Below are 14,980 nucleotides of genomic sequence, written 5' to 3'. Positions count from 1 at the left end.
GATGCCTTGTCTGTCAGCACCTAAGCCACCCCAACATCCACCTGTTTGACACCAGTCAGAACTACCAGGTTGAGACCTTCATATCACCAGTACTGGATCAACAGGCTTTGGCAGTAGACAGCTTCCCCTGGGAAGGACTAAAAGCATATGCACTTCCGCCGCCAGGGTGCTTCAGAAGATCACATCGACCCAGAGCCACATTCTGACTTTGATCGTGTCTTGGTGGCCAGCAAGAGGCTGGTTCGTGGATCTCAAGGAGATAACTGCCGGCAATCCCCTCACAGCAAACGGCCCCATCAGGCTCCGGACAGGTTACATCTGCAGGCTTGGTCCATCTACAAAGAGCCTTAAGTGCCACATGCTGTTCGGCTAGAGTGGTGAGGGCAATTACCCTAGAGCAAAGACCATCTACCAGGAGTCTGTATGACAATAAGAAGCGCTCCTTTGAGAGGCTTTATGAGGAAAAACACCAGGATCCCACCTCTGTGTCTCCCCAATTCTTGCACAAATTTCTACTTTTTTTGTGTCACAAGCGTCGTCTGAAGGGCAGCACCATCATGCCCTACCATGTGGCCCTCAACTCTGTCTGTGCAGTTCTGGAAGATCGGAAAATGACAAAGATTCAGGAACTTAAACCTTTACTACACTTCTCCTGGCATGAAGACCAAAAGGCCAAGTTTCGACCCCCAGCATGGCTTCGCGTCATCATTCCTTAGGCCCATGAGGCTGCGGGACTGGATCCTCCCAGAACCAGCAACCAGCATGAAATCCGGGCAGTTGCCTCCACCATGGCAGTTCACAGCAACTGTTCCATACACGCCATTATGGAAGGCTGCTTCTCGCGATCTGATCCTGTTTTTGCCAGTCACTACCTGCAAGATGTTGCAAGGCGTACACAGCTTTGGTACTTTGGTGGTAGCCCAACATGTCACCACTACAAGACACCATTGACGCTTCCACATGTCCAAACCTGGCTGTGCGACCTCTCTGGTGCGTGTCACCCCAGATTAGGAGGCTACATGCTACACACATTAGGCTCAGTACGTCAGTTCTGGACTTCTCATTTAACTTCTATGACAGAATTAATACCTGGACTTCACGCATACCTAAATCTCTACCTCCCTGTCAACAGGAATGGTCACATCGCCTTTACTGATTGGCTGGAGTTTTTTAGAGAATTTTATTGAAGATAACTTCTGAAGGTATGCCCGCCATCAGATAAAGTGGGATACCTTCGGATAAAGATGCATTAAGGAGTAATGCAGGATCAATTAAAAAATCTAGTCAAATCTAGATTTATCTTTGTATACTTATCCTGCATTACTGTGTCTAAAGTGGCCCACCTGTCGCAGAGCTGCCTCCCATTACGATGTCTTCAGGTGCTCTGTTTTTAGCAGTAATGTGCTGATCAGTGACATCATCCCTTCCATTCAGCTTGTTGAAACATGCTTTTCCTCAACAAGACCTCAAACAGCTCTTTCTCTCTGTCAAGAACAAGCAGTAAGTGCATTAAGGAGTAATGCAGGATAAGTATACACATATAAAAAACATCTAGGATTTTACTAGGTTTGTGTTTAACATCCACCTCGTACATTTTGTTTTTTAAGTTTTCACTATGTTTTACAGAGACTCCATGTGTATGTTCTGGTGTATGATTGCATGGCTGTAGGTTTCAGCGTACCTGAACCAAGGTTGAGCTCTTGATGATTTGGGATTTTTCTTGTTTTGTTTTCATGAATTTTCATGATGTGGGATTTTGACAAATACTGAACAGCATAATTTTTTCTTCACTGGACTGAAGGTATCCATGACAATGAACAAAAAGTGGGGCATAAGTGGCATAAGTGGCCAAATCTATCATCTGATATACACAAAGAAAAAAGTTAAGCACACCCCTATTTCTGAACCATGACAAATGGCAAAAATCATGGCATGGGATGACTGACCACAGGAGCTGGGCGACAAATAAAGAAGATATTAGTGAGTTGTGATTGAAATTTACTGACAAAAACATCATGGTAATACAGGTACTGTTTTTGACCTAAGACAATACCAAAAAAAGTATGGAGCTGCAGGATTAAATATACGAGTTACGTTTGATTCTTTCATGTGATAATGTTCCTTAAAGTCTCTACTTGACATGACACGTGAAACAGATCAGTAGCAGGTATAACCAGACGTTGCCGGATGACACATTCAATTCAACGTCTCATGCTTCCAGACAGACGTTGGATCTGTTGATGGGTCAACAACAACCACTCCTGATGCAATGCTGCTTCCAATTGGCCAAAATCTTGTACAGGAGGATCTCGTGCCTGTATGCGCCAACCCAGAATATCCCAAACATGTTATAGGGGGTTCAAATCTGGACTCATTGGTGGCCAGGGTAGAGTCGTTATTGCATTGGCCCTCATGTAATCCACGACTGCATGCGAACGATGGCATTGTCATCCATGTACTGAGGTCGAGTAGCAAGAGGGTGGTTGTCAAAATGAGGAACGACGACTGGCCTCAAAATGTCCTGGATGTACTGAGCCCTGTTAAGCTGATCCTTATGGTGACCAAATCCAACCTGCAATCATGAGAGATACACCCCCAAACCATCACCGAGCCCCCGCCGTATGCAACAGTCGGTTTAATGTTCCTGGGGGTGTAGAAAGTGTTCCATTGCCTCTAAACTCTCATTCTTCCATCAGTGATGTGGAGCAGAAAGTGACTTTGGTCTGACCAATGGATCCGTCTCCAAGTTTTCAGATTCCAGTTCTGTTGCGCAATACACCATGCTAAACGAGCAGCCTTGTGGTGATCTCTCAACCAGGGATGCTTTATAACTCGTCCAGCGCTCAGTCCTGTTGTTTTCAGCCGGTTCCTGACTGTTCTGGTGCTGAAATGACAATTGGGCAACAGCAGCTGTTTCAGACGAGTACTTGTTAAAAAGACTTCTCGGCATATGTCTTCGTGATGTGTTGTCACAGGAGGTCTTCCAGATCTGGGATGGTCCTGTACATCACCGGTCTGAGCATGTTTCTCGACTAAACGGCTTACGACAGTGTGATGATTATTTGCCATCTTGTGGCGTTTGATAATCGCCTTCGTGCCATGGTCACACAATGTCAAGAAATAACTGTTTAAAACCGAGCTTAAGAAAGCAATCTTAACATTAGGATAGACTGCTTTTTGAGATACTCGAGGGTAGCATGCAGCACGGGCATACCATGCATGGCACGTGAGCTTTCGTCACGCATGACTGACTACATAATCTCAAGAAAACATAATTCTTCCCGTAATTTTACCTGTCATGACTGTTACAAATATTGGGACCAAACAATAATGAAATATATTAGGGTGTGCTTAACTTTTTCCTTTGTGTATATATTAAAGGTTAATCTTGATTTGACCTTTGTGTTTTGACCATCTGCTCTTCAATTGTCTCAAATGCATTCTTGGGTCTGTACCATCATCTACTCAGAACCCAGTCGACCACTGAAGCTTCATATGCTTGATCTCAACAATGCCACGCCAGTTAGTGGAGGGGCTGAGGACATAGGTTCTATGTTCTAGTTAGTAGCAGGACTCATGACATAGGTTCTATGTTCTAGTTAGTAGCAGGACTAAGGACAAAGGTTCTATGTTCTAGTTAGTAGCAGGACTCAGGATATAGGTTCTATGTTCAGTTAGTAGCATGACTCAGGACATAGGTTCTATGTTCAGTTAGTAGCCACACTCAGGACATAGGTTCTATGTTCAGTTAGTAGCATGATTCAGGACATAGGTTCTATGTTCGTTAGTAGCAGGACACAGGACAGAGATTCTATGTTCAGTTAGTAGCCACACTCAGGACATAGGATCTATGTTCTAGTTAGTAGCAGGACTAAGGACAAAGGTTCTATGTTCTAGTTAGTAGCAGGACCACTGCCTAAAAGGTAACACAACTTGGTAAGTATTGAGCTTGTTATGGGCAACCGAACTAACTGATTTCTTAGCCCATTCTCTTACCCAGACCACTGCTGCCATAACAATCGGGTATATCTCCATAAGGGCTATGGACATGTCGTCTGCTACCAGTGTGAACAGACGCCCAGGCCACTTGGAGGCAAACCACTTTCGCTGGAAATATGCGCCATAACCTATGGCTCCGGCTGCGTCTGTGTATAGTAGGAAGTCTGGAGCATCAATCCTGTCAGCTGTGAAAAGGGACACTCCATTCCATTGTTCTAGGAAACAAATCCACATGGTGAAGTCAAGTCGACATTCTTGATTTAACTGTACCCTGTTCTTTAGGTCTGGAACTGAATGTGCCAATTGCAGCAGGTAGCCGATAAAGGTATGTCCTGGTTTCACCACTTGCATTGCGAAGTTCATGTGTCCAAATACTACCAGCAAGTCTCGTTTGGTGACTTCACTCTGTTGTAGTAAGGAGTTGATGATGGTCATCAATCTGTCTATCTTCTCTATGGGCAGTCTAGCTTCCATCTTGATGGAGTCTAGGGTGATACCGAGGTACACCAAGCAAGTCGTGGGGCCAACTGTTTTGGGTTGAGAGAGAGGGATGCCTAAGTCATCAAACATTTTCAAAAGTGATGACATGGTTTCCTATCCTTGTTCCCAAGTCTTATTGAAGCAGATTAAGTCATCAAGCAGGTGTAATATATAGTCTATATAGTAACTCTGTTTGGCTATCCAACACACTACTGAAGCAAGGGTATCAAAGAGTTTTGGACTGGATCCGCAGCCACTCACAGAAACTCAAGAAATTCACAGTGTCCCGGCTAATGTGTCGATTATGTGTTCCTAAGGTCTGTCGAGCACTTTCACTTGCAGTTAGGAACGGATGTTGCTGGTGTTGACGGGTAATCTGCCGATCTTGTCGAGGTGTGGTGACCCTAGGACGACTGCTCCGAGGAAGGTCATCTGTGGTCTGTGTAGCATTGTATCGATGCAGGAGACGGTAAATTGTGGTTATGTTAACGTTGAAATGAAGGGCAACATCTTGGACAGACTCTCCAGTTCCCAAATGTCGGATAACCTGGTTTCTCTGAATTTGAGTTAGGCGTGGCATTGTTGACCAAGGAGTGGTAGGTCCTAGAATCGGCCACAGATTTATACCCACTACAGTTTGTGACAGTTCGTGCATTTTAGATTTCGCGGGAAATGGGTGCATGATACCCCCATATTCATTGAAATGGTGCGTTTTGGCGAATTGTTTTATATGTTGCATTTTTACTCGGGGTTTCCAAAATGCAACCAGAAATATTGATAACACCATCAGGCTTCACTACATGCTAAAACTCGTATCAATTTATGGTTCAGTGTTTGCTACCTATTTGCTTAAAACCACTTGCGTTTCTTTTGCGTGTGAGTATATGTTCAGTTAGTAGCAGGATTCAGGACATAGGTTTTATGTTCAGTTAGTAGCAGGACTCAGGACATCGGTTCTATGTTCAGTTAGTAGAAGGACTCAGGACATAGGTTTTATGTTCAGTTAGTAGCAGGACTACCGACATAGGTTCTATGTTCTAGTTAGTAGCAGGACTCAGGACATAGGTTCTCTATTCAGTTAGTAGCATGACTCAGGACATAGGTTTTATGTTCAGTTAATAGCAATACTCAGGACATAGGCTCTATGTTCAGTTAGTAGCATCACTCAGGACATAGGTTCTCTGTTCAGTTAGTAGCATGACTCAGGACATAGGTTCTATGTTCAGTTAGTAGCAGGACTCAGGACATAAGGTCTATGTTCAGTTGATAGCATGACTCAGGACATAGGTTCTATGTTCAGTTAGTAGCATGACTCAGGACATAGGTTTTATGTTCAGTTAGTAGCATGACTCAGGACATAGGTTTTATGTTCAGTTAGTAGCATGACTCAGGACATTGGTTCTATGTTCAGTTGATAGCATAACTCAGGACATAGGTTCTATGTTCAGTTAGTAGCAGGGCTCTGGACATAGGCTCTATGTTCACTTTGTAGCAGGAGTCAGGACATAGGTTCTATGTTCACTTAGTTTGTGGGAGTCAGGACATAGGTTCTATGTTCAGTTAGTAGCAGGACAAAGGACATAGGTTTTATGTTCAGTTAATAGCAATACTCATGACATAGGCTCTATGTTCAGTTAGTAGCATGATTCAGGACATAGGTTCTCTTTTCAGTTAGTAACATGACTCAGGACATAGGTTCTATGTTCAGTTAGTAGCAAGATTCAGGACATTGGATCTATATTCAGTTAATAGCATCTTAGGAGATAGGTTGGATGTTCAGTTAGTGGCAGGACTCAGGGCATAGGTTCTATGTTCAGAAAGTAGCATGTCTCAGGACACAGGTTCTCTGTTCAGTTAGTAGCAGGACTCAGGAAATAGGTTCTATGTTTAGTTAGTAGCAGGGCTCTGGGCATAGGCTCTATGTTCATGGACAACCACGTGTGGGGAAGCAGCCATCAAGGAATAGATTAGTGGAGCAGTCACAAATATCTGAACAGCTGATTGCTATATCTGGTTAATAATATATTTTTAAGCTTATTCTTTCTCATATATCTACATGATTGCTATGTAAATGTTGATCCATAGATGATTGTCGATAGGCATGTCGCTGTAAGTCTGAGTCGGAAGATCAAGATCATCCTGATGTTGATGGTGATCCGATCGGCCTGTAGAGCTACATAGCTTCCGCCATCCCTTGAAGAATCGATCTGATGATCGATATTGATCTCCAGAATCAGAGTGATTGTCTTCAGCAGTACTATGTCAATTCTCATGCTGATGTTTACAGTTGTGAGACTTATCAGTCTTCTGAGATCAATGTAGATCCTTAGAATCACCTGAATGTTATCCCTCGAAAGTTGATACATCAAGTGTCAATCCTTCATTTTTTGATCTCTTGAATATTGCTCCCTCGAATGTCGATCCCTTGAGTGTTGGTACATTGATTGGCGATCCCTTGAATGGCAATCCCTTGAATGGTGATCATTTAACTGTGGATGTCAATCCTTGTCACGTGCACGGTTCTTTCTGTAGGTGAAGCGGAAGGCCAACCTGAGGTGTCGATCTCTGCTAGGGTTGATACTACAGGAGGTGTCTGGAGAGAGACAGTGGTGTGTTATGGGACGGCCTCTTGTATGAGTACTAGGTTATCTTTTGGAGCAGTTGAGGATGACAGGCGACTCTCAGCTGAGGGTCGAGGAGCGCTGGGAGGATTGATCACAGGAGTAGTGGCAACTGCACTGGTGCTGTCTTTTGCCAGGGCTTTGCAATATATCTGTCACCGTAGGTTGAGCAGACATCATCGTAGTTACAGGTGCACAAGTGTCGGTCACCAATTTGCTTTTGGCGGGAACATCGTCATGTAAAAGACTGTCCGAGACCATGTCCTCTTCAACCAATAATGAAGTGAAGTTGGCCACAGGGGGTGTTTTGATGATCGTAAAGGGAATGGCTGGCTTGGTCACACTTTTGGGTTTCTTTGATGAAGAAGGTCCATGTTCCTTGTCTCTAGACTTTGATCGTTGATCAACCATGCACTTCTGGACTTTACATAGAATTATGTATTAATAAGCTTCATCAGTTAACTGGAAACATTGTGAGCAGTGATGAACTGGTTAACATAAACTACAGCAGTCACAACACGGATGGTGAGGATCAGCTGTAGAAAGAAATGCTCCCTAAAAAAATACAAAAAATCGTTTCTCTACTAAAACAAATTCCCATATGTTGGTAAGGAGACGGAGACAGAGAATGATGTGGCAGGGGTAGTCAGGTATTCAAGCCGGGTAGGGTCACAGTGAAAAGGATTCCAGTTTGTGACCAATTTGTTTGAGAGCTGATTTTGGGATGTGTTCAAGGGAAATGTCTTAGAAGCTGGAAACTTTGATTTAGGACATTTCCACATATGGATCAAAGGAGAAAGAAGACATGCATAGTTTGGGATAGGATAAGTATACATAAATATACCATTTAATGTCAAATTTTCAGTAACACATGAAATCTTTATCTCTGCGTATAAAACATTGATGAGCATACTGTAAACAAGCACAATCAAATTTGTAAATCATTATGTCTTGTGATGTTTTATTGCAAATTTCATATTTTCATTGACCAAATTTGTGAACGGCAAAACAAGCACACAAATTCCTACAACTGCTATGACCATAACACTGGATGCACAGGAAAGCAGTACACATGTAAAGGGAAGTAACTGCACACTTTTTTGGATTGCATTATTTTTAGTTTGCAGCATTTCACTACTGGGGCCATGTGTTTGTGACATGACATATTTACTGATGTAAAAAAAATATTTTAAATGGAAGTAAAAATTAAACGTGTTGTGGACTTTATGATGATGCAGCGGTGTCTGAGAACCAGCATATACTGTCCTTTCCTATCCAACAGACCATGTGACACAGGATAACTTACAAGGTGGCTAAAGATTTCACTACAAATAACCTTCAGCCTTTGAGCATGAGGTGGATTTGTTGACTTATACATACTGCAAATTATTCTTCAACATGTGGTTCACTTCCAACTTTGATAGTACTTGGTGTTTACTTGCTTCTTACAGTACTATGACCATGGAGGAACTGTTGGAATCCCTGACCAGGAAGGCTAAGCTAGAGAGTGAAGAGGCTCACAGACAGTTCATTGCTGCCTTGAATGGACTGGCAGCGTTATGCATCATCAAGGAGGAGGTAGGAGCACTTGCACCATCACTCATGGCCAGGAGGGCTTGGCTTGTTAACAAACAATATTGCAAACCGTCATCATATTTAACCAGCCCAAAACACTTTCAACAAACCATGAAATGAAAACATAATGACAAAAGACTTTGACACTAAATGATGCCTTAATTGATTTGATGATTCGTAAAATTAAATATGTACAGTCGTGCCTCGTTTATACGGACACTTGCGTCATTTCACAAATCTTCCGTATAAAGGAATTTCCGTATAACTGAAACCAGCTTCTTACTGGAAGAGTTACTTCCCTTCAATTATACAACTCATGACAGATGACAGAGCAAACAGATACATCCACTCAATCTTTATTCAAAACATACGTGTTTCAAAATATCTGTCATTAAAATGTCACCAATTGTCGATTTTCCTATGGTATGTCCAAATTCAGTGCCATAATGCTTACTGATGGTTTCCAAACTTGCTGACGGGTGTTTTTCCTTAAACAGACAAATTTCCCTTTTTTCGCGTTGCTTACGTTTCGCTGGTTGACAGGCCATACTCACAGTTTGAAGTCACAACGTTGACCTCTGACCTCCACAGACGCCATATCTATCGAATGGGATTACATGTACAATAAACAAGCTCATCTCAAACGTAACTCAGTGTCACTTGGTTAATTGACTTATCATGAATCAAAGGATTACCACCAGCGGAAGTGTATTGTCCGGGTAAGTGAGTAAATTCCGTGTGCATTTCAGTGTATTGTGTATGAAAATGACCATCCGGTTCCGGTTACGGTCAGCTTTTCTAGCCCAATCCAAATGTCACTGGCATTTGGCTAGCGGGCAGGCAGTTATTTCGAACACTGTTCATGAACCTTGTGTCTGCAGGTGAATGTTCTCACCACCTAGTTTTGTTGTGTTTGTCTGGTGTTTGCCCAAGTTATCTGTTGAAGCTGACAAGCATGTTTAAACAGTGAGTTTATTCATGAGGTTCCCTTTTGCAGACATATCCCTTCCATGGGCTTTAGATAACCAGGTTAATGCCCCTTTATATGTCATCGTTATTCTCAAAAGTGTATTTCTTAAACTGCTGGGCATATTTCCCTTGAACACCAAATTTTCAAATGGTTCTGATCCAACTTCAAACAAATTTTAAGTTTAAAAATATACGCAAAAACTAGTGGCATATCATCAGATGAGGGGAGTCAGCATTTTCTGGATGCTTCTGCCCCAAATGTAATAAAATTCAACATAGATTTTTATCACCATAAGGGCATTGACATTTTATCATTTTATTTTTATTTTTTAAAATAGATGAAATAATTTATTGGCATGTGTGTTTTTTTACTGAATCTGTTTACTTTCTGAAGTGTGGATCAAACAAAGGCCCGTAGTACAAGTACAGTGATTATATTGGGTGTGTGGTACATACAAGTTTAGGTTTTTACAGTAGATGGTGTATAAACGTAGCCAAATTCTGTAGAAGCTGGTCATTTTCTGTTGACATTTTGTATACAAGATTTATAAATTGATGGGCAGGACGTATATTTAGATGGAATATAATGATTCCTTAGATCTCTATTATGTGTACAGATAAGAAGGACATGGTATTCGTCTTCAATATTATTACGTTGACACATTCTACATTATTGGTTCCCAGTGGCGTGAAATTGTTTTTATCCCCCACCCAACAAAGTTGGCGGGGGATATCGAAACAGGCTCCGTCCTTCATACGTACGTCATACGTACATCTGTCCGTCACGTTTCGTTGCAGGTCTGTCAGGTACATGCTGAACTGGTGCCTTTTGCTATTTAGAAATTTTAGTTTTTTTTATCTTTTACGTTTCCATGGCAACAAGATGGACTTAGGTTCTGTGAGGGTAGGGTTCGTTTCCGGAGCATAACTCATAAACCGTTCAATATTTTTTCATCAAACTTTGCAGGTTTGTCAGGTACATGCTGAACTGTTGCCTTTTGGTATTTAGAAGTTTTAGAAATTTATATTTTTTACGTTTCCATGGCAGCAAGATGGACTTAGGTTCTGTGAGGGTAGGGTTCGTTTCCGGAGCATAACTCATAAACCGTTCAATATTTTTTCATCAAACTTTGCAGGTCTGTCAGGTACATGCTGAACTGGTGCCTTTTGTTATTTAGAAATTTTTATTTTTTTTACGTTTCCATGGCAGCAAGATGGACTTAGGTTCCAAACTCTTCTTTTTTTCCACCTCGGTTAAAAAAGGTTAGGGTTTGTTTAGATTTCATTATGTCATAAATTCTGCAACAGGGGTGGGGATATAACCATGTTAGTGGCAAACTAAACATGACATCATAATAACCACATCAAAATTGCTATAATACTTTTCTTAATTTTCATGATTTTACAGTGGTCACTAGTCAGATACTTTTCACATAAAAAACGTTATTTATACAGTGAATATGAATATGTACATTTTCATTTTTAATAGAGAACAATCTTTACATCTTTGTTGAACAACTGATAACAAAGGTATAACATTCCCAACATGCCCAGTCCACGGATAGCCAACTCCCAATTGATACAGTTTTAATTAATGTAGCCCAGTTATTTTTATTTCTTGAATCACTTGCATTTTCAGCCAGGTAAAATAACATCTGTTAATACTTTCCTGTGAATAGATCACCTGCTTAATATACATACAACTGTATTACACATTGTGTAATACCAAAGCATGTGCTTATGTACTGTGGGAACAAGTTATACTAACAAGCATTGAAAGCTCTTAACATCTCTTGGCTTATTCAATGACATTGCGTGAGGAGATTATAGATCACTGTGATGATCTTATGCACACTCAATGACCCCAGCAACCCCATTGCTAGGCTGACGTCACATGGCATTGTTTGCCTGGTGGATCTTGCAACAAAATTCCACAAATCATTGAGTATTATGGTGCAGGTTCCGTTCCACAAGGCGATCATATTGTAGCACAATCACAATTACGATAACCTTAGCGCCTCTCCTATGGACCAATCAGATTCCACCTCTTGTATCACTTGCATTTGCTTCAAACAAACTGGCGGCGCCCAGTCAAGACGATCTGATAGATAATCAAGATCTATATTGTAATAAAACGGGTCTTACATCTCAAAGTGCATCAACTCACATGAGCACCTTGATTTAAAACATGAAAGGAATTGGAAAATATCTGTTGACAACACATGCTTTGCAAATCCTGCAGTCGACTGAAAACTGCATGACAGTTTACGAACTGGATTTGATTTCGTTGCGTGATTAGACTATGCATAGACTCGTTAGTCCAACTACATAATACCAGCCAAGTTCGGCAAGGGTGGAAACTGGACTTTTGTAGTCAGTTAACACTCACTTGCCTCGGAAGATGTCAAATGCTTGCTGAGACTGTGGTATAAGAAGTAAGATTGTTGACATGTGATCAGAGTGTGGCATTGACCAAGAGCTCAAAGATCCACACCCAAGATGACCAGCATCAGGAAGAGCTTGTGCACCTATTGCAAGGACCTTTCCAAAGAGGAATTTGCTAAACTTTAAAAAACTCTAAACTGCCCTAAATTTAAATCAAAGAGAAAGACTAGATTGAGGAATAAAAAGGCATCTCCATTAGCTACTCCAATAGAAAGAGCCAAATTGGATATATGTTCAGCCTGGTAATTTGACCTTCTCAGAGAAACACACAGGTGCAAAGAAGGTAATAAAAAAAAGGGAACCCTGCCTGCCGTTTTGAGGAGAGATTCCGTTCCTCAACCCACCCACCAAAACTAAGGAGCAGTCATCCACCTCTGGTCTTGGGACCTCACCCCATTGCCAAGGTAGCCCCTCAAGGTCTAAGAGAAGCCCCTGAGTCACACTCTATACCACTTAACCCTTTGAGAATGAGTGAATTTTCAAAAACCTGAACATTGTCTGTATCTGCCATGTTTGAAAAGTGCTTTGAGTCCATATTGTGATGGCCATCACGAAGAATATATAAATATTAATGTATCTTTATTATAAAATGTATAAGTTATGACAGCTTGTAAAAATTAGAAATATTTCCCTGTTGTATTTTTGATGGTTATATGACAGTGCACGAATTATATCATAATTATCCTGTAAACTGTAATTAGTTTTGCAGGTATATATCAGTATATTTTTGCCAACCTCGTTTTCACGTAATTCATTGTTTTAGATCCCGTTTTGGTAAGAAATCTATCAGAGGATCATAGCATGCTGTTATAGAGCTTCATTGCACACTGTTATCTCATAAAAATAATCATATGTCTATGCCATCATGTTACGCATATTGTTTCCGATATGTCAGTACTGCATAAGCATCGATGTCAACAACGTGCCTGTCAATACAAACTTGTTTACAGATCAGATCAGATTAATCAGATCAGATTAATCATACCTTCATTTTTCAACAAACAGATCACAATCCCTTGGCAGCTTAATATATATCCATATTTGTGTGAATTTGTGATCAGGGCTGAGCTACGTGTTTTGCCGACGCCTGTCATTTTAACTTTGTGACAGTTAGCTTAGGTCGCAAAGAAGTTGGCTAAAGCTTAGCATTTTGCATTGTAAAGTTTATTTAATCTAATGAACTATGTCCAGAGGAACCCAGAATCGTATTTGATGATATGTCAAGACGTGTATTAAAGTTACTGTTAATTCTGACATCAGGAACTATGTAATCTTCGCTGATGTATTCATGCGCAGTATTTAGCGTCACTATTTATGAATATGTTTCTCATAAATATGACATCCAGTGCTTCTGTCAAAGCATACCAGTGGCCAATTCATGTTATTAAACATCTTTTGTATCAGATAAATTCCAATTGCCTCCTGACATTTGTTATCTTCCTCATTGAATTGTCCATCGTAATTCCTAGTTGATGTTACTTGTTGTTATTACGTCCTCTTGGCAGGCAGCAAGGACGTAGCTTCGACATAGCAGGACGTAATTGTTTATCTTGTGATATTGGAAGGCATTTAGTGAATCAATAAGACATAATTAATTGATCGGTATACCAAATCTTTATACCAAATTACCTCCTCAGATGCTTTACCTTCCTCTTTATTTCAGTGATTTTCCGTTGTGAAAGTAGATCCCTCCAAGGAATAAGGACGTAAAGAGACATAATTTCTCGTATTTTGATTGGTCAAAAACAGACATGTGACCATTTTCTCACACCTATAAATACGATGAGATCCATACTGGGTCATTCTGACTTTGGCAGTCTGCAGGTCAGTTTCAATCTAAGGGCAGATAATTCAGCCAAAAGTTCCTCTTGTCCTTCCGTAATCGTTTCTATGAATACACTGCATTTTTTAAAACAGACACAAATTGCTTTCTTAGTACAATGTAACTGTAAAGTTATTCAGATAAAGAAACCCTCTATATATATAGCAGTAAACTACCATTATTGTTACAGGCAATAATTATTTTGCCCTGACACTGGTCCTTACAAATAAACCTTAAAACTCAGATCTACTTATTTGGAAGCTTCCACACAGCTCACATGACAAAGGGAGAGTAGTGGCAAGGGATTATCATATTCATAGATCTTCCTCAGTCCGTACATCTTGTTAACAGAATGTTTCCTTGGTCATCTCTTCGCCATGTAAGTAGTAAAGATACCATACTTCCCAGGTCTATCAATCTTATACCACAAGGCAGAATGAGGAATAATGAGGAAATGCATTCCCTCAGCCACAGCCACAAGTGACAGCCATGATTTCATTCACCAGTCTATTGCCGTTATCCGGCACACTCTTGCAGTGAGAGCTGCAAGCCAGAGTTGAGAGACCACATGATGTTGGCTTGCCCCAGCGCAGAATACTAGGGGGTATGATACAGGGAGTATCACTGGATCTTCGGATGATGAGGTTACTACACTCACATTCAAATCCAACCTTCTGTTGGTGGATGTCCTGCCTCGGCATGCTTACATCTCTACAAGTAGTATAGATAATGGGGATTCGGGCTCACTTCCACTGGAGCCAGATTTATACATAATACTGCTACTACAGAGGGAACTTTTATGCAAAAATGATGATGCGCATAAATGATCGTCATGATTCGTATTAAAAGAAACATCAATATTAATTAATAATGGATAAAATTTACTATAGCCCACGAGGATCTTGGAAAGGTATATAAGCAATACAAAAATTAGCCACGGCGGCTAAGGTATCTAAAGATGTGGCCAAGGATTGGCTAAAGAAACAAGCGATGTGGCAAATATACTTACCGGCACCGCATTATATCCTGAGGAAGAAGTTCGATATATTTTTACAACGAATGAAGTTCA

General features: G+C 40.9%; 1 protein-coding gene across 4 annotated transcripts in view; it reads left to right on the top strand.

The window, feature by feature from the left end:
• The window catches only part of LOC139473774 (E3 ubiquitin-protein ligase SHPRH-like), a 361,380-nt gene that overhangs the window by 157,115 nt on the left and 189,285 nt on the right, over positions 1-14,980 (top strand). For all 4 annotated transcript variants that reach the window (XM_071256526.1, XM_071256527.1, XM_071256528.1 and 1 more), the window contains exon 17: positions 8,552-8,678. In XM_071256526.1, the coding sequence (XP_071112627.1) occupies positions 8,552-8,678 (127 nt within the window). The remainder of the gene's footprint in view (positions 1-8,551; positions 8,679-14,980) is intronic.

Source organism: Haliotis cracherodii, unplaced genomic scaffold, assembly GCF_022045235.1.
Source record: "Haliotis cracherodii isolate W230 unplaced genomic scaffold, xgHalCrac1.p SCAF_3, whole genome shotgun sequence".
NCBI lineage: Eukaryota > Metazoa > Mollusca > Gastropoda > Lepetellida > Haliotidae > Haliotis > Haliotis cracherodii.
The sequence above is the reverse complement of the archived record's forward strand: the minus strand, read 5'-3'. Positions and strand labels throughout refer to the sequence as shown.